Source organism: Cervus elaphus, chromosome 8, assembly GCF_910594005.1.
Source record: "Cervus elaphus chromosome 8, mCerEla1.1, whole genome shotgun sequence".
NCBI classification, from domain to species: domain Eukaryota; kingdom Metazoa; phylum Chordata; class Mammalia; order Artiodactyla; family Cervidae; genus Cervus; species Cervus elaphus.
Genome location: NC_057822.1, coordinates 36593313 through 36614005, shown reverse-complemented (window position 1 = coordinate 36614005; position 20693 = coordinate 36593313). Strand labels below are relative to the sequence as shown.

Here is a 20693-nt window from a genome sequence, read left to right as displayed (position 1 = left end):
AAACAAAGGAGTGCAGATAGTAGAATGCACAGCTCACATTAAAACCTCACTAACAGAATCCTCATCTCACATTAAACCCTCACTAATAGTCATCATAATAACAAGAAAAACATCAGCTTAATAATATTTCAATATTTCATGCTTTGTATTCAAACATCTTTATAGTAGAAGTCAGTTTATTATGATTTTTACCTACTGTAGGTACCAAAACCTTGGTAGTTCATGGACAGAATGAGTGTGACATTCCAACCCAGTTGCCAGTCCATGAAGACACTCAGTTCGAAGCCCTGTTAAAGGTAGGGATGACTTTCAACAGAAGTGATTTTTTTTAAATGCACAATGGCTATGTCACTTCGCTGATCATCCAGTTTAGAATTAAATGGCATTTTTTCTACCTTCAAATAAATATGTGCATTTATTTACATCTTCTAGAATCTGCCCCACTTTTGCATGCTTCTATTTCCTTGCATATTTTCCCCACTTTCACTGACATTTTAGCTCTGCACTGAAGTAGCCAAAGGCTCCCTCTCAGCTACAGAGCTCATAACACTTGTCTTCAGATGCCGAGAATCCTACTTTAGAGCATCCTGGTATGGCTTCTGATTGTTCTGGAGCTGCCCTGGGCTTGTACACCAAGAACGCTGGGACGAACTCTAGTGATCAGGTGACTCACACAGAGACACTTATTTTGGCACTGAGTTGACTGATACACAGTCTTGACTTGCCACTGACAGGAATGATTGGAGAAGCAGGAGATATATATATGTCTTAGAATACATTAGGTGAATCAAGAAAGTATTTTTAATGGTTATGGCAATTATGTACCTCCAGGGAAATGCAATCCATAGCTACTCATGCCTGCAAGGTTTTAAAGGAAAAGTAATAAGTATACTAGTACAATGATTCCTCTTTTATCTGGAGTCCTAACTTTAGTCCCAGACATAAGTAGAAAAGACCTCTGAGAAAACCAGCTCGCCAAACCTATGTATCTGATTTCAGTAGAAAAGGTTGTTAGGTCTTCTCTAAGTCTCACCCATTCATCCTCAGAGAATCTCTCAAACCCAGGGAAACAAACTTCAACATCCATTTTCCCTAGGCAGTGAGTTCAAACCCAGGCTCCACCACAACCAGTGTTACCGAAATAAATCAAATGACAGGCTCTCTCTAGCCTCAGTTTCTTTTTCAGCAGTGCTCAACATTAGTGCAAGTCATATAGGTTTTCTCCCTGGGGTGGGAAGATCCCCTGGAGGAGGGCATGACAACCCACCCCAGTATTCTTGCCTGGAGAATCCCATGGACAGAGGAGCCTGGTGGGCTACAGTCCATAGGGTTGCAAAGAGTCAGACACGACTGAAGCAACTTAGTATACCTACATGTATGCACGCATGCACGCACACACACACACACACACACACACAGGTTCTCTACATGGGAAGCCTTGAATGTAGAATATAGTAGATAGGTGCTCAATCATTGCAGTTCCTAATACTCTTAATGCTGCTACTAAACATGCTTTCTTCCTGATACTGAGGCCAGTAGATGCCACTGTGTCTCCACAGTTCATCAAGGCTGTACTGTAGCTGTACCTCGTTTAGCACTGTGAGGGCAGAGCAGATAGTTTGTGTGACAGTGTCTTTTTTAAATTGAGGTGTGTATGTTAGTAGCTCAGTCATGTCCAATTCTTTGTGACCCCATAGACTCTAGCCCACCAGGCTTCTCTGTCCATGTGAATGTCCAGGCCAGAATATAGGTGTGGGTTGCCAGTTGCTTCTCCAAAATTAAGGTATAGTTGATGTATAATATTATATAAACTTCAGGTGTACAGCCTAGTGATTCACAATTTTTAAAGGTCACATTCCATTTATAATTATTGTAAAATACATTCTGTGTTGCACACTATGTCCTCACAGCTTATTTATCATATATTAATACATATAGCTTGCACCCCTTAACCCCTACCTCTATCTTGCAAGATCTTACACAGTCTTTATGTTATCATTTCTTTAGATGGCTATGTGCCTATATATATTCATATATATGTGTATATAATATATATACACATATATGCACACATATAATATATACAATGTAATATATAAATACATATATATATATTCCTTATAAGAAATTACCTTGTTTTTATGGCATTTTTGTCTTTCATCTTACTGTTTGGCTCATAATATGATCTCAGTAAATGTTTTTTTAAGATTTGTTGTTGTTGTTCTAGGAGTGTCTGGAGTTTTTTAATATCCCAGAATCACAGTCAACACATTACTTTCTCATGGATAAACGGTGGAACCTTATCCACTACAATAAGGTGAGACTGTACAGCGATGACGCTCGTGAAGAGTTGTGTCCGAAGCCCGTTATGCCTTTCCTGAGGGCAGCTTCCCTCAGGGGTGTGCCACTGTTTCATGGTGGGGAGTGCGGCTCTTGGATCACACTGTCTTACTGGCAACATAGGTTTGGACTGGCCACTTGGCCTTCATACCCTCCAGTTTGCTTGCCTGTAAAGTGAAGGTGATGACGGGGTCTACTTGAGGGCTGTTGTAATAATTGAAGAAGATAAGTCAAGTAAGGTATTTTGTCACTCATGATTATTGCATCTAAGTGAAAGTTAAGTTCCCATATTGTAAGGACATATATTTATTTGGAATGGTAACATTGTTCTTGTTTCACTATATTAAGCATGATCATGGAAACATGATCTAATGAGCAAAAGGAAGCCTCAAGACCAGTGACAGCACTTTACAGTGATTTTCTTCTTCTTCCAGAATGTGCTTCAGTAAATTGCCTCTGGCTCCCTTGCTCCTGACGGGGCACTTGGGATTGGGAAAGTGTACTTGGGGAGTTTGAAGCTTTCCTGAGGAGGGGCTTCACCCCTGGGATTTTGTAGAATTTGGCCGGGGGGTGAAGTAGTAAGAATGTAAACCATTAGAAAATACGTAACGTATGTTTGTCTGCCCTTTGGGGCATGAGAAAATGAGAGTCAGAGTTTGGTCATTTGAACTCTGTTTTTGTCTTTGTGTAACCCCACCACAGACCTACGTGCGGGATATTTACCCGTTCAGGAGATCCGTGTCTCCACAGCTGAACCTTGTACACATGCATCCAGAGAAAGGACAGGAGCTCATTCAGAAACAGGTGCCTGACCACCACAGTTTTCTGCTATTATTGTGCCGTGTTACTGGGATAGACGATCTGTAAATGGTTGCTGGCCCTGAGATCCTGTGATTCTGTTATGATCTCTAAAGAGAGAAGGATGGGTTCTTGATCAATAGACAGTTCCCCCCAAATGGTGTAATTTTTAAGTTTTGCAAATTGGATCATAATGTAAAGGTATTAAATACTCACTTGGAGTAGTACTTTGATGAATCACTGGGTATAAATAATAGAAATTTTCTGTTTTATTTACCTACTAGTTTCTAAGTATGGATTTTCACTCCAGATTGGGAATACATATAATGTAGCTATAAGAAGGTTGTCTCAGAAATTTCTGCTAGCTGGAAAAAAATAAAAGGGATCAATGGATAATGCATGCCTGTATGCTAGGTGGCTTCAGTCATGTCCGACTCTTTGCGACCCCATGGACTATAGCCCGCCTGGCTCCTCTGTCCATGGGATTCTCTAGGCAAGAATATTGGAATGGGTTGCCATGCCCTCCTCTCAATGGATAGTAGCATACCTGAAAATGGCACTGAACCAAGGTTCAGAGATCTGGACTCAGTCCTAGCTCTGCCTCTGACCAGTGATCTGACCTTTGGTATGCTGCTAACTTCTCTTAAACTAGGAGGAGAACGAATCAATCTTCTGTACTTAGATTGAAGAGCAGAATAACATTCATACATCTCATCACAAATCAAACTGAACTTAAGAAAATTCACTGTTTTTCATGTGAAATATAGCTGTAGTCCACAGTTCTGATGATGCAATTTTAATGTGGTCTATGTGTTACATTCATTTATTTTTAATAAAATATCAAAACAAAGGGCTTCCTTCATAGCTCAGTTGGTAAAGAATCTGCCTGCAATGCAGGAGACCTGGGTTCACTTCCTGGGTCGGGAAGATCCTCTGGAGAAGGAAATGGCAACCCACTCCACTATTCTTGCCTGGAGAATCCCATGGACAGAGGAGTCTGGCAGGCTACAATCCATGGGATCCTGAGAGTCGGACATGACATAGTGACTAAACCACCACCACCACATGTTACATTCATTTATTTTTAATAAAATGTCAAAACAAAAAGCTTTTATCTCCTCACTTTTTCTGTACATAGCAAGATTGCCAATTTGGCAGCAAAGTATTCAGAGATATCTTCATGAGATGGCATAGAATTCAACTAGTTAAGTAATTTAAAACATAGTTAATATTAACTACCTAAATTGCATTGAAAATAAAGAAAACAGTGAATGTGTTACAAAGTGTGAGGTGTTGGGAGAAAAGAACTTAAATATTTAATTTCTAAAGCAATCCCCCCCAAACTATACCAGCCTCTGATTTTGGCAGCAAAATAATGAAAGCCATAATCAATAACAGCTCTTCATGAGCGAGTTGTTTTAAAAAACAATGTTTAAGAACATGTTTTAAAAGAAGAGCATAGGGGCTTCCCTGGCTCCTCCATGGTTAACATTTCACCTTCCAACGCAGGGGGTGTGGGCTTGATCCACAGTTGGGGAGCTAAAATCCCACATGCCTCACAGCCAAAAAAACCCGCATAAAACAGAAGCAATACTATAACACATTCAATAAGACTTTAAAAATGGTCCACACACACAGAAAAAAATCTTTAGTGAAAAGAGCGTAAAATAAGACTCTTACTCTATGTAAACTCCAGCTTGTGATCTTAAGACTTCGAAGTTCCTCAGGGAGATAATAACATGCAGATTGTGGTTCTGGGTCTGGTCAAGCTGCTGATCATCCTCCTAATCACATTCCCCTGCCCTCTGACCAGGAACAGAAAAGGCACTTGGAAAAGGAACATGAGCCCCACGTTCATGCCATCTAAACTCGGGGCTAAAGGGCCGCCAATCTAGGCCCCATTAGCTTTTGTCCCAAAAGAGGTTTTTCCTGGATCCCATTCCAGTCTTTAAGAGGCAAACCCAGAACTGACAGGAAACAGCTTAAGGCCTCAGTGGAAATGAGGGAAGCAAGTGGAATTAACTGGCTCCTATTGGAGAAGGCCTCCCATCTTATGACATCCACACAAATGGGCTCTACTTAACACTGAGCTGTTCTTGACAGTACTTGCCTTGCGCTCCTTCTCCAGCCTGGCATGAGAAGCACTTCCTTCCGTAGAGCAGACAGATGCAGAAGTGAGAGCCAATTAAGTGTTGTTTGCTCTTTCTGCATGGTAAGGGAAAGAAAATGCTTTCTCCTTCCTTTCACTCCCCCCACCCCTTAATATGTACCTAGCCTGTTTGCCATTAAAGATTGTACTTTGATTTCTTCAGTCGTGGTGGTTTCGGGGTTGCCCAGTTCTGCTTTTCACCTGCTCTGCCCTGGCCCGCTGCTAGGTGTTCACTCGGAAGCTGGAGGAAGTGGGGCGGGTTTTGTTTCTCATCTCCCTCACCCAGAAGATCCCCACAGCCCACAAGCAGTCCCACGTCTCCATGCTCCAGGAAGACCTCCTCCGACTGCCCTCATTCCCTCGAAGTGCTATTGATGCGGAGTTTTCACTCTTCAGTGATCCTCAAGGTATCAAGAAAGAAGGCTTTCCTCTCTTGGGCATCTTCTCATGGCCTAGTGTTGTCCTCAGCTGCAGAGCGTCTCCATCTTAATCAGTAGACAGTTCTCTAAATCAGTGGCTCTCAGTCTTGAACGGGCATCAGCATCACCTGGAGGACTGGAGGACTTGATAAAACACAGATTGATGCATCCCACCCTCCAGTCCGCAGTTTCTGATTCAGTAGCTCTGGAATGGGGCTTGGGAACTTGTATTTCTAACAAGTTCCAAGTCCCACGGCAAGGTTGATGCTACTATTCCAAGGACCAAACTCTGAGACCACTGCTCTGAGCTAATCGTAAGCAATTGAAGAAAGTAGTAGGGTGTTGTTGGGGGAGTACTTGACTGAGTGAAGGACAAGTATTTCTGTGAAGTTCAAGAGGAGGCAAAATGAATATACATTGAGAGAAATCAGAGCAGTAGTTGCCTTTTGCGGGGGTAGGCGCGGGGGGTGGGGAGAATGGATTTCCCAGAAAGGGATTTGAAGGAATTTTCTCAGATGATAAAAATGATTCATATATTGATTGGAATGTTGGTTACAAGTGGGTATTTTTGTCAAAATTCATTGAATTCTACATTTAGCCATCTGTGTGTTTTACTCTATGTAAATTACCTGAATTGAAAGAGAAAAATAGAGAGAGAGAAATAGAAAAGGATCCCTTTTGAAACCACATTCAGTTATTCATTTGGGCCAATTTACTTAAATCAGCATCTTTGTGCTCTGCATCTTCATCCAGATGCTCAGACTGATGGTACACGAGCTCTAGTCCAACCAGGAGTTAAAAGACCAAGGACTAGTCCCAGCCCTGCCATTTTCTTTCTGAAATAACTTATTTTTTCTCAAAGCCACAGCTTAGGCAACAGCAACACACCACACTTGCCGGCCCTGTCTTGCCCACAGAGATGAATCAAAAGGGTGACAGAAAAGCCCTGGGAAGACTCGAAAGTGTTACAGAAATGCCAGCAACACTGTGGGTGTCAGCAGTAGGCCTTCCCATCCCCTAGTTGGCGACAGCAGGGCCCTCGGGTTGGACTGCCCTCCGCGCTGACATGGGGGTTGGCGTGGGGCTAAACCTGCCTCTGTGTCTTCATGTCTCACAGCTGGAAAGGAACTCTTTGGCCTCGACACTCTTCAGAAAAGCTTGTGGATCCAGCTCCTGGAGGAGATGTTCCTGGGCATGCCTAGTGAGTTCCCCTGGGGAGATGAAATCATGCTTTTCCTCAACGTCTTTAATGGGGCTCTGATCCTGCACCCAGAAGACAGTGCCCTGCTCAGGCAGTATGCGGCCACCGTCATCAACAGCGCTGTGCACTTCAATCACCTCTTCTCCCTCAGCGGCTACCAGTGGATTCTGCCCACCATGCTGCAGGTACGTGGGCCTCCTCCCCTGCCTCTCTAGAAGGTCAACAAGATCTATGCTGAGACTTTAGCCAATTGAATTATCTGTTTTTGTGACCTCAGAAGGCACCAAATGAAACCCCCACAAAGATTTACCAAAGGTCACAGTATTCCATTCTATCCTGAGTTCTCCCAGATCTGAGCCACGGTCCCCCATTTCTTCTGGGCCAGTGGTTCTCGAAGTGTCATCTCTGGACCAGCAGCATCAGTGTCACTTGGGAATTTGTTCAAAACGCACATTCTTGGGCCCCATCCCAGACCTACTTCACCAGAAACTCTGGAGTCATGGCCCAGGAATCTGTGTTTTCACAAAACCTCTGTATGGTTCTGATGCCCTCAGAAGTTTGAGAATCATTATTCAAATGTGAGGCAAGTGTTCAATTGCTGTTTCTCCCAAGAGATTTTGCAACCTCTCTCTGAAAAGAGGTTTTCAAAATTGCCATTAAATTTGGTATAATGAGGTGGTTGGAGGAGATGAATGTAGTAGGAACAGTTTTCACTTAATCATGTTTAATGTGTATGTGGCCACATTGAGGAGTACTGAATAAAGTTCAGAAAGGGCCTGGGGGCTTATCCTAGTTGTCTATTTTTATGGAAATTTTAATAAATCATGGAAGAAGTAATACATGCTTATGTACAGTGGAGTTTGCTCAACATACAGGGGCAAGAAATTGACTTTTAATATCATCAGGGCTCTCTGTCCTCTTTTTAAATAGTTGGAATGTTATCTATTATCTGTTATTATAGTTTCTTAAATAATTATCAAAAACAATAAATGTTCATTATAAAATTCAAAATAAGAAAGTTTAGATAAGAAAATAAAGATCATCTATAATCCTCCTTCCTAGATAATTATTGTTTGCACATCTTGAAAATCCTGGTGCTCTCTCTCTTACGTTTTTTAAAACAGAAGTTGGATCATACCATATGTTCAAGTTTTTGCCTACCTTTTCTTTTAATGTGACACTAAGAATGTTGTGGGCATTCTCCCTGTAGCTACATTTAGCACTACATAGCATCTCTTAAAAAATAGTTGCATAGTACTCTGTTGTATGCATACAAATAATTCACTTAATCCCAATTGATGAATGATTTGAGTTGTTTCAAATTTTCAGCTATTTTAATGCCTTAATGCCTTGCAGCAGGCATTCCTGTTTATACATCTTTGGTATTTGTTTAATTGTTTTCTTATGACAAATTACTAGTCATAAACTTTCTGGGGAAAAAGTATATTTATATTTTTTTGCATTATTATGTATATTTCTAGATTTCTTTCAAAAAGGTATATACCACTTTACACTCCCCTCTATCAATGTATGAAATCAGTCATTTCCCTCCGTGCTTCCCATGGCTATGAGCTTGTAAAGCAAACACAGCTTTAGTAAGCTGTTGGGGCGTTTTCTGAATACGTGGTATTTTCCCGCAGGTGTACTCTGACTATGAAAGCAACCCTCAGTTGCGCCAAGCCATCGAGTTTGCCTGCCACCAGTTCTACATCCTACACCGCAAGCCCTTTGTGCTCCAACTCTTTGCAAGCGTGGCCCCCCTGCTGGAGTTTCCTGTGAGTAAACTCTGTGGAAATAAAAAAGGACCAACCCAATGAGAAAAACCCAGTTTGTTTATTCAGAACTCACTAGAGCAGTGGATTCCTGGGCTGTTTATTACAGGTTGTGGACCAGAGTTCTGTTTTTATGGATGGCCTGGTCATTGTCCATTTCTGTCATCAGGCTCTCTCAGCTCTCTTTCTTCAACCTGTGGAATGCAAATACCCCAAATCATTTCTCTTTCAATAAGAAATTTGTCTTTCTTCAGCATTTCTCTTCAAGCCTCATTTCAGCCCCTAGGATGTAAATAGACCAATTCTCTAGTTTTTTTAAATGAATAAAAGAATGGAAAATAGAAAATGATAAAAGGAAAAGTTTCTCAAACTTATGGTTTCCTGGGGGGAAGGGATGGTTATGGAGCTTCGGATGGATGTGTACACATTTCTACATTAAAAATGGATAATCAACAAGGTCCTACTGTATAGCACAAGGAACTCTGCTCAATGTTATGTAGCAGCCTGGATGGGAGGGAACCTTGGGGGGAGAATGGATACATGAATATGTATAGCTGAGTCGCTTGTGCTATCCACCTAAAACTATCACAGCTTTGCTAATCAGCTATATTCCAATATAAAAATTTAAAAAAAAAAAAGGAAGAGTTCCTGATTCTCATTTCTATCACTGTCCAGCACTTACCCCATTTTATTTTCATTTTTATGCAGAATATTTTTACCATGTCACATATAATACATGTATTTGTTTCACTAATATGTATCTCTGCCACACCCCACAGTAGAATTTGAGCTCCATTAAAGTGAGCTCTTGATCTGATTTTTGTTTGCCTTTGCTTGATTTTAGTTGTTGTTTTGTTTGTATGGTTTTTTGCTTTTGTTTCTGTTTTGCTATAACCTCAGTGCACAGAATGAGGCCTGACACACAGTAGGAATTTAATGAGAATTTGTTGTTTTTAATGAATGAATCAAAGCCATTTTACAGAGATGGCAAGTATCTACCCTGGAGATATTTCAATAGATTATCAAATACGAACCACAAAACTCCCAGGGTTTTCAAAATAAGCTTCTGTTTCTCAAACATATTTGATTCCATTATGGAAATTTGGAGGGAAATGCTGAGTCCTACTATCAAAGACCGGAGGAAACACAGGCATAAACTGTTCTGGCAGTTCACATTTCTGTATTTTCAAGAGTTTCCACAAAGATCTCTTTTGTACTGGATTAGCTTTTCCTCTTGATGCTTTTGAACTGTGTTGTTGGAGAAGACTCTTGAGAGTCCCTTGGACTGCAAGGACGTCCAACCAGTCCATCCTAAAAGAAATCAACCCTGAATATTCATTGGAAGGACTGATGCTGAAGCTGAAAGTCTAATACTTTGGCCACCTGATTCGAAGAACTGACTTATTTGAAAAGACTCTGATGCTGGGAAAGATTGAAGGCAGGAGGAGAAGGGTACAACAGAGGATGAGATGGTTGGATGGCATCACCAGCTCAATGGACATGAGTTTGAGTAAACTCCAGGAGGTGGTGAATGACAGGGAGGCCTGGCGTGCTACAGTCTATGGGTCACAAAGAGTCAGACATGACTGAGTGACTGAACAACAAGCATTTAATAGATCCTTTAAAATCAGGCATTCCATTCCAAAATCATACAGTAGCATGGTTGATGCAGAATTATGTAAACTGAATACCACCCGGATAATTGTCATCAGTGGCAGTGTTTATGAAACTTGAATTCCTGATCAAACCATATTTAGTACTGAGGTAGGAGTTAATAAACTAAAATAGCGTTTCTTTAAATTGAAGTATAGCTGATTTACGATGTTGTGTTAATTTCTGCTGTACGGCAGAGTGATTCAGTTTCACGTAAATACGCATCCTTTCTATGTTCTTTCCCATTATGGTTTATCACAGGATATTGCTTATCAGTGGACAGTTAAGTTGTCTCCTTGTTTTGGCTGCTGTGAATAGTGATGCTATGAACATATGGGTGCATGTGTCTTTTTGAATTAGAGTTTTCTCTGGATATATGCCCAAGACTGGGTTTGCTGGGTCATATAGTAGTCCTGTTTTTAGTTTTCTAAGAAACTTCCCTACTATCTTCCATGGTGGCTACCCCAACTTACATTCCCACCAATAATGTATAAGGGTTCCCTTTTCTCCACACCCTCTGCAGCATTTGTTATTTGTAGACTTCTCAGTGATGGCCCATGACTCTTCTTTACGCAGGATGCTGCCAATACTGGATCCAGCAAAGGTGTGTCAGCCCAGTGCCTGTTTGACTTGCTGCAGTCCCTGGAGGGAGAGACCACTGACATCCTGGACATCTTAGAGCTGGTCAAAGCTGAGAAACCTCTTAAGTCATTGGGTAAAAGCAAACTTTGCCTTGATATTCTATTTCTCTTTGTCATATTTTTAGTGACTTTATACTGAATATTTTGAACTAAGTCAAAACAGCAACATAAGTGGGGCTTACTATAAGTTAAATGAATACATTTTCCTATCCCCTGTTTCTTAAATTTCTTGTAATTCTTAAAGTGTTAAGGATTTTCTACCATGAAAACTGGGAGAAATACCAACAACCTCAGATATGCAGATGGCATATGGCAGAAAATTAAGAACTAAAGAGCCTCTTGATGAAGGTGAACAAGGATAGTGCAAAAGCTGGCTTGAAACTCAACATTAAAAAAACCTAAGAACGTGGCATCCAGTCCCATCACTTCATGGCAAATAGAAGGGGAAAAAGTGAAAACAGTGACAGATTTTATCTTCTTGGGCTCCAGAATCACTGCGGATGGTGATTGCAGCCATGAAATTAAAAGACGCATGCTCCTTGGAAGGAAAGCTATGACAAATCTAGACAGTATATTAAAAAGCACAGACATTACTTTGCCAACAAAGGTCCGTATAGTCAAAGCTATGATTTTTCCAGTAGTCATGTATGAATGTGAGAGTTGGACCATAAAGAAGGCTGAGCACCAAAGAATTGATGCTTTTGAACTGTGGTGTTGGAGAAAACTCTTGAGAGTCCCTTGGACTGCAAGGAGATCCAACCAGTCCATCCTAAAGGACATCAGTCCTGAATATTCATTGGAAGGACTGATGCTGAAGCTGAAACTCCAATACTTTGGCCACCTGATGCAAAGAGCTGACTCATTTGAAGAGACCCTGAAGCTGGGAAAGATTGAGGGCAGGAGGAGAAGGGGGATAACAGAGGATGAAATGGTTGGATGGCATTACCAACTCGATGGACATGAGTTTGAGCAAGCTCCCGGAGTTGGTGATGGACAGGGAAGCCTGCTATTCTATTAGAGGAGAGTTTTTTAATTACCAAAAAAACCACTTTTATTTGTCATATGATTATTCAAAAATAGAATAAAATTTTTAGTCCCTTAAGATGAGGAAATTGAGTGTTCACAGTGTATAAATAAAGTCTAATAAAGAAATACCTACAGAATATCACTAGAGAGAAAATGTTGGGAGTGATAAGCTCCTCTTTATCCCTGACAGAATCCACTCTGATTGTGTGCCTTGACCTTCTGTCCCTTTAGACTTCTGCTATGGAAACGAAGACCTGACCTTCTCTATAAGTGAAGCCATTAAGCTCTGTGTTACAGTGGTGGCATATGCTCCTGAATCATTCAGAAGGTAACTGCAGGCTTTTACTCTGTGCCTTGTAATAAGTAAATATGGCAAGGGAAATAAAGCTGAGTGAATACAAAGGTTATGTTTGTTAATATTAGCCTGTAACATTCTGGCAAGTCCATTTGCAAAACTAAATGTAGGAAACTTGTCATAGCAGTTACGAAAAATACAGTAAATCTTTATCAATTTGAAATCCCCTAATTTAGAATTTATGCAGCAGCTTAGATGTTTAGGAAATATTATCCTCATGTGTAATTGAAATTTGATTTGCTATTAATTTCTCAATAGACATTTAATATATTTAAGAAAACTCCTTTCGGGGAAAAAGAAGAACGTCTGTCACACAAAGAGAAGGAAGATAAATCATTTTCCAAGAGCAGGGAGCCTAGAGGCCTCACATGGAGAGTGTTGTTCCAATTCTAGGATGTTGCCTCTGATTTATATATATACCTATATATATATATGTTTGTGTGTATAAATGATATGTGAAGTGAAAATCAGTCTCATCTCTCTATTAAAATAGGTCTTTTAAAGGCAGAGATAATAATTCAAATGAATTATGGATATTTCCCTTTTATTATACATGCTTAAAAATAATTAAGTTGCATTTTTTCAAAATGTTCCGTTATTCTGACTTAACCAACTCTTTGGCCTTTCCTCCTCCTCCTCCTCAATTATGTAACATTAGGAAACCTCTTCCTTTTAATTCTCAATGAGATAGTCAATAATTTTTATTTGATATGTAGAATTTTTCAGCGTCTGATAAAGTACTCTTTAGCTTGTATAGAGTGGTGTGCTGGTGGACATTTAGTGACTAGATCTCTGTAGCTTTGCCATTTTGCCAATATGTAGTCATTGCTAAACACAAAATACCAGAATGACATCACTGAACATGGTGTTGGAAAGAAAGGCATACAGTAGGCTTTCCTTTCTTTATTTTTGGCCCTACCCTGTGGCATGTGGGATCTTGGTTCCCTGACCAGGGATCAAACCCTTGCCCTTTGGCAGGGCTGGACTGCCAGGGAAGTCCCAGTAGACTTTCTTGACTGGTTATTTAGCCTTTCCAACACATCACTGGCCACATGTATTTCAAATGATATCTTTTACTCTGTGACTTATAATTTTACTTCCCTAAGTTTGTCTTTTGATTAACAGAGCTCTTCATTTTAATATAGTCCAACGTATCACCTTTTCCCTAATTTTTAGTTCTTCTGTGTCCTCTTATGAAATCTTGGCTAACCCAAGGTTACAAATGTGACCTCTTATAGGCCAGGTGCTTCATTGTCTTTACGTTTACATTTAGGTTAACAAGTCACCTGGAATTAATTTTGGTATGGTGTAAAGTAAGGGTCAAAGTTTTTTTTCTGTAGAGATATCTAATAGGCAACAGACCCAGCACCATTTATAGAAAAGACTAGACTTTCTCCATCATATTGCAGTGCCATTTTTGTTAAACATCAAGTATCTGCAGATTTGTTTTGTATTACTTATTCTATTTCATGTATCTATTTGTCTATCCTTGAACCAATGTTATACTGATCTTACAACAAGCTCAATCATAAGCCTGACATCTGGTAATATGTCTTTTTATAGCTGTGAAATTTCCATCTTTAACTATAGGAATGCTATTTGCCTTAAAGTCTGTTTTGTCTAACATTATAGTTACATCAACATTCTTTTGGTGTTTGCTTTTATTGTCATCTTCAACATTTCTGTATACTTATATTTAACCTGTCTCTTAATAGCAAAATATAGCTGAACTTTAAATGATTCATTCTAGTAAGTAGCCATTTTTCAGACCTGCATCACAATGACTGTTTCAGATCTGATTCTTGCTGTAAAAATGCTTAAGCTTTAGGATTAGGAAGTCAGCCTCCTAAAGAAGAGTTTAATCTTGTCTCAAATTTGTTCCAGCTAGAAAATCACTTTTGGCAAATTACTAAATGAAAGTTTTGTTGATGGTTTTCTGAGGTTCATTTCTCTACATCGACTGAATAACTCCACCTATTACCATTCTATTGGGTTGGCCAAAAAGGAAGAGTTTATAGACAAGCCCAAACAAACTTTTTGACCAATTCAATATTATGCTGTCAACCAATTGTATATATGTTAACTCTTATATCCCTTGGACTGTAGCCCACCAGGCTCCTCTGTCCATGGAATCATCCAGGCAAAATACTGGAGTGGGTTGCCGTTTCCTACTCCAGGGGATCTTCCCAACCCAGGGATTGAACCTATGTCTCTTATGTCTCCTGCATTGGCAGCCGGATTCTTTACCACTAGCACCACCTGGGAAACCCACTGGGTGCTTGATTAATTCATTAATTAGTGTTAGTCAATATTGCCAGCAGCTTTAATTACTCTTGACATGGGTGGAGTGGGAAGGGGACTCAGATATTTTTCATCTCTCTAGAGGCTTCTCATTTCTCCATGCTCCAAAATATTAAATAGGATGTAAAATTCGCTTTGGTTTTCTTTCTGTTGATTGTAGTCTTCAGATGCTGATGGTCTTGGAAGCTTTAGTGCCATGTTACCTACAAAAGCTGAAGAGGCAGACATCACAGGTGGAGACGGTACCTGCTGCCCGGGAGGAGATCGCTGCTATGGCTGCTCTTGCCACCTCCCTGCAGGCCCTTCTGTACAGCGTGGAGGTCCTCACCAGGTAATCCCGTCGGCAGAGATGTCCACAGCCATAAACAACCTGTATCCACCACAAAGAGGAAGAAAAAAAAAGTGATGGCTAAAATCTCTAAAACCCAGTTTATACCCAAACTTGGGAGTTTCCCAGGTGGCTCAGTGGTAAAGAATCTGTCTGCCAAACAGGAGACTCGGGTTTGATCCCTGGGTTGGGGAAGATCCCCTGGAGGAGGAAATGGCAACCCACTCTGGTATTCTTGCCTGGGAAACTCCTTGGAAAGAGGAGCCTGGTGGGCTACAGTCCACGGGGTCGCAAAGAGTCAGACACAACTTAGCGACTGAGCGTGTACTCAAACTCAGCCCTTTATGGCTAAAACTGCAAACATTCCCTGAGTTGTTTGGATAAATAGTGCTAAATACTCTGAATAATAAATAATAATGATAATAATAATTAGTAGTAGTATTGTTATTGCTAAACACACATTTGCACATAGCTTGCTGAGCTTCTCTGGCAGTTTTAACCCAGTACTAAACAAATCTTTCATAAAAGGGCTAATTTAGTGACTGTGAAAATGTGATCCACATTTTTATTAGCTCTTATTTTATAAGACATGAAATGTCAGCAATTTCAACTAAGCATTTATATTATTTTCCTATTTGTAAAGAGTTGGGATTTTCGTCCTATAATGTCAGAAGCTACATAACAGACATAAACTACAAAATTTTATTCTAATGATTCAACTGGTAGATTCCCCATTGGACAAGACTCATAAGCTCTGAGAGAGGGGACTGAGGTATTTGGGAATGGAAAGGTCGATTGACACCAGGGTTCACCCTAAGCAGAGTTCCAAGAATTTAGTCCTGTCATAAGATTCTTGGGTGCAGAAACAGAAGAACTGGGTGACCCTGGGCCCACGGAAGGGCTGGGCTGATGAGGCCTGGGTGGAGTTTGGGGTAGTAGGGGAGGAGGGATGTCTGTGTACAAAAGATAAGGTGAGTGGGAATGGTAGATGCAGAAAACTACATAGTGACTGACTTCCCTTTTCCATTTTCATCTATAATTAGCTGGGAGGAGATGTTCCTCCCCAGGGGTGGAGGTGGGGAAGCCTTCTTTCTGCATTGGTGTCTTTGTTCCTCCATCCCATTTGACCATATCATTAGCCTAAAATTCTGTGATTTACTCCCATCAAAGGTACCAACTTCTTCAGCCCCATCTTGCTCAATCAGTGGAGGGACTCACTGAAATCTTTCAGTCCAGCAAGCAGCAGCAAGTGAGAGGGGGCTTGAGGTTATCATTCATTAAGTTCAATCCACATTTAGTTCCCAATCTTGCACTGCATTGCCAGCCTAGAGAAGAACACAGCCCAAAGTCTTGGGTAAACTATCTGTTGAAATGCCCACATGCATCTAAACTGAGGAAATGGGATGCTATAAAACAGGGACCCATGACAAATTGCCTCATCCCATGAGAAATGGTCCCCAGTGCTTTGATGATGGTTTTCTGAAAGTCCAAGGAGAAAGAACATCCCAAGGAGAAATACACGACTTATATTCTTCCTTCTGCACCCACCTGCGTATGTCACGAGTGCCTTCCTGAGACTAGAGGAAAGAGAAGTCAATTTCCCCAAGTGCCACTTGATTCTTGCTCTGTATAATACCCAATGATGCTTTCTATTCCTTTTTATAAGGATAAGTCAATTAATTTATCCAAAATTGACTTAACCAAAACTACATAAAGAATTATCGATGGAGCTCTGATATTTAAAATTGCATGGTCTTAAATATTCCAGTGTACTTAATATTCTTTTGATGGAGTGGATGACTAGCCTCACTGGTTGGTTATAATTATTCACAACTAAACTGGCTTCATTGTTTTTACAGAAAGCAAATATTTAATAAGAAGAATATCATTTCACATTTACAGTCTTAATTTATGTAGCTCATGAAAAAACAACAGTTCTATAGATAGTAACACATAAACAAGTATATTACAAGTGTATCAGTGTTAGTTTTCCATTGTTGCATAACATGTTGCCACGACCTCAGAGGCTTAAGACAAATAATATCACATGGCATGGCTCTGTAGGTCAGAAACCTGGGCAAGCTCAGCTGATTATTCTGCTTAGGGTCTCCCAAGGCCAAAATCAAGATGTAAGTTAGTCTGGCCTCTTATCGGAAGGTTCTGGGGGAAAATCCATTTCTAAGCTCTTGAAGATTTTTGGCAGAATCCAGCACCAGGAAGCTTTGGGTTGGAGGTCCCTTTTCCTTTCTGACCTCAGCCAGGGGCCACTCTCTGCTTAGAAGACACCGATTTCCCTTCTCACCCAGAACCTCCAATCCTCCAGCTGACAATGGTGCCCTTGAGTCCTTCTTAGGCTTCAAATCTCTCTGCCCCTAGCAAGAGAAAACTTTCTGCCTTTTAAGTACTGGCCTGTGACTCATTGTAACAAATCTGCCTGCCATGCTGGAGACACAGGAAACACAGGTTCAGTTCCTGGGTTAGGAAGATCCCTTGGAGGAGGACATGGCAACCCACTCCAGTATTTTTGCCTGGAGGATCCCATGGACAGAGGAGCCTGGCGGGCTACAGTCCATGGGGTTGTAAAGAGTTGGACATGACTAAGCACGCACGGTAAGATTAGGCCTACGCAGATCATCCCCCTCTTGCCATGTAATGTACCGTAATCATGAGAAAAACACCAGGGCAGGAGGAAGGTCTTGGGGCCAGCTTTAAATTCTGCCCACTATAGCAAAGGCACAGAGGGAGACAGTCTGGTGTTATCATTAAAGGTTCAGTTGCCAACCACAGCCAGCATGTAGAAATTGAGCATAATAAAAGCAAGCCTTAAAGAGTTTATATAAGCAATTGCTTTAAAAAGCCTTATCTTCCTTTCCATGTCACAAATGACACAGAGGCAGCTAACCTAATACTCAAAGAGAAGATATAAAATGAGATGATTCTTATCTATTTCTTAGCATCAAAATTATTGACTTAAATAGAGATTCATTTACTCACGTCCCTGGGTAGTCTTAGGTGTAAGACTAGAAAGGTTCACTAGAAAGGTTCTTTGCTTCTCTGATAGTTTTGCAGAAAAATCGAGTGGTCGATTATGGAGTAGTTGGCCTAAATGATATGTGCATCCCTTTTTTTTAACCTACTGTCTAGAATGGCTAACTTCCTGGTACCTGTAGATTTGAAAAATGAATTCTTAACTTTCACTTCATCAAAACAGACTTATAAGTCTGATTTCATAAATGTCTGGTTTGGAGTCCTAGTCCATTACTCAGGACCAAGAAACAAAAAACCTTAAATCTCATTGATAGACCTTTGGGAATTGGTATTCCCTTTTACGTGCCTCCCGGAACAAAGACAGCACCAGAGTATGACAGAAAAGCCCAAAGTCTTTATAAGACTCTAAAACTGACTTAAAATCTGTATGAGCTGCAATAACTTGAGGATTTCATAAGTGTCTCCACTTGTGTTGTTTTGTTACTGTCATTGTTGCAGGCCCATGACGGCCCCCCAGATGAGCAGGTGTGACCAAGGGCATAAAGGGGCCACCACAGCCAACCACACCATGTCCTCTGGGGTGAATACCAGGTAACTCCCTGGCCTTATGCTTCTGTGGTCTCTCAATTTCATACAACCTGAATCTCAGCCATTGGGAATGAAAAGAATCCTGACACTAGTCAATATCAATACTGAGGGTGAGATTCTCCAAAGAAAAGAAAAGAAGGTGAGAGTTTAGAGTTACCTGAAAAATCTGAGGCCATTTTTAAAAAGTGTCACCGTCATAAATGAAGAGAAATAAGACATCTTTAAAAAATGGCGTTCCTTTGTTTGTGTGAACATGCAAGATGTTCTCTGCCTCCTGGGTGGTCTTTGAACTATTCCACTGTTGTTTCATTTGCCTTTTTGTTGGACACAGATGAAACAATAATAATCAAGAGGTGGTTTCTCATTCCAGGTCAGTTGTGCAGAGTCAACTTTCTTTCATGTGGACAGATTTTCTGCAGACATTTCATCCAAACTTTGACTTAGGTCCCTACATGGTGCTTTCACGGTTGTTGACTTAATCATCTTCCTTGTTTTAGTGTAACTCAAGATACTGGCTGGACTAGTTAATACTTTACCTGCTTCATTCTGTGTAGGTTAACCTCTAAATACCCTGAGACAGAAAGAAATGTTCAATTTGCTTCTTCCTCCAAGGAAGAATTTAAGACAGGGCAAACCTAACATCAGTTTGAGAGAAAGTTCTCTTTTCCCAGTGTGGACTAGTTAGTGCAATGATCATAAGGAAAAACGAAATAATTTTCTAGTCTCTCTGAAGCACATTTTAAAGTGTGTATCATTATTTATGTAAATTCCCTGCTCATCATATGCTTATGTTAAAAATGAAATAGATTTCAAACTAGTGTTGACTTGGGCCTCAGTGTCTCACATTAACTAAAAATGATTCTTTGGGTTTTGAGTAATGACTTAAGTGATGCTTAGGGGTTTCTCTCCCTGTAGAAGGGCATGGCAACCCACTCCAGTATCCTTGCCTGGAGAATCCCCATGGACAGAGGAGCCTGGCAGGCTACAGTCCATGGGGTTGCCAAGAGTCAGACACGACTGAGCAACTAACCACAGGGGTTTCTCTAAGCGTACTGAGCTATGTTCAACTAGGCTAGATGAAAGTTACACAGAGAAAGAAGGCTTCTAAAGTCCTATTGCCAATCACTCATAAAAGGAGAAGTCTCTAGAACCGAAAGGAAGTCAGCCATAATTTCCCCTCTGGTCCCCTAAGATATAGCACATGATGTTAAAATTGTAAGTAGATTCACCTTACCTTTAAAGTTTTCAAAAATGTCCCTCATGAGACCACATTCTGTGAGTTTGGGTGTGTTTTTACAATATTTGTCTTTCTACAAATTATCTGGCAATGGAACAGCTTTCCTGGCAGCTATTACTGCAGTATCTGTGATAGCTGAATGACAGATCAAGATTTTATGCTTTAGAATTAGTACATGTGTTACGGTGAGCTTACCAAAATGTGTAGCTTCAAAGGCTCCTCATGAGGAAAAGTCTTGAAGAGGACCCACCACAGGGCCCCTGTTCTTGCTCTGATAGTGACTCAGACTGTTTTTCTGACTCTCAGGTACCAGGAACAAGGCGCCAAACTGCACTTCATCAGGTACAGAAAGACAACCTAACTATTTTTTAAAAAAAAGATAAACACCTTTAATATTTTGGAAAACATCTTAGCAATTGTTTATTTTTACACAAACATACACAGTCACATAATTATATGTAAATAGATTGTCTTCTACGGTCCTCTTTGTGAAACCTGCCTTTTTTAATGCAACACTATGTCACACCCATCTTTCAAAGCCAGTAAATGTAGAGCCTTACCTTCATGTATAATGATTGGATATGTCTGATTATAACTATATACTCTAATTTGTTAATCAAGCCTCTATTTGTGGGCTATTTAAGCTGTTTCCAATAGTTTGCAATTATAAGCAACCATGTAATGGCTAGATCCCATTGGGCAATTACTTATTATTTGACTGTCTTCCCCAAATGGCCTCTGGCTTCTCCAGGACATTGCCTTTGTTCACACTTCTTTCTTTTGAGAGGGAAGTTCTTTCTCATTTGCTTAATAGTTATTATGTCTTTTTAAAATCTTTTCCTACATGATAAAAGTAAAATTCACAACCCATTAAAGCATATCCTTCATCCTAGATTG

At 40.4% G+C, this 20693-nt stretch overlaps 1 protein-coding gene across 15 annotated transcripts in view; it reads left to right on the top strand.

Annotated features, from left to right (window-relative positions):
* The window catches only part of UNC80 (unc-80 homolog, NALCN channel complex subunit), a 223463-nt gene that overhangs the window by 163000 nt on the left and 39770 nt on the right, over window positions 1-20693 (top strand). For 13 of the 15 annotated variants that reach the window (XM_043910184.1, XM_043910183.1, XM_043910182.1 and 10 more), the window contains 11 exons: window positions 202-296; window positions 2228-2317; window positions 3043-3144; window positions 5514-5694; window positions 6824-7092; window positions 8548-8682; window positions 10909-11047; window positions 12231-12327; window positions 14816-14986; window positions 18470-18562; window positions 20103-20138. In XM_043910184.1, the coding sequence (XP_043766119.1) occupies window positions 202-296; window positions 2228-2317; window positions 3043-3144; window positions 5514-5694; window positions 6824-7092; window positions 8548-8682; window positions 10909-11047; window positions 12231-12327; window positions 14816-14986; window positions 18470-18562; window positions 20103-20138 (1408 nt within the window). The remainder of the gene's footprint in view (window positions 1-201; window positions 297-2227; window positions 2318-3042; window positions 3145-5513; window positions 5695-6823; window positions 7093-8547; window positions 8683-10908; window positions 11048-12230; window positions 12328-14815; window positions 14987-18469; window positions 18563-20102; window positions 20139-20693) is intronic. The other 2 variants (XM_043910187.1, XM_043910193.1) reach the window with 2 other exon arrangements.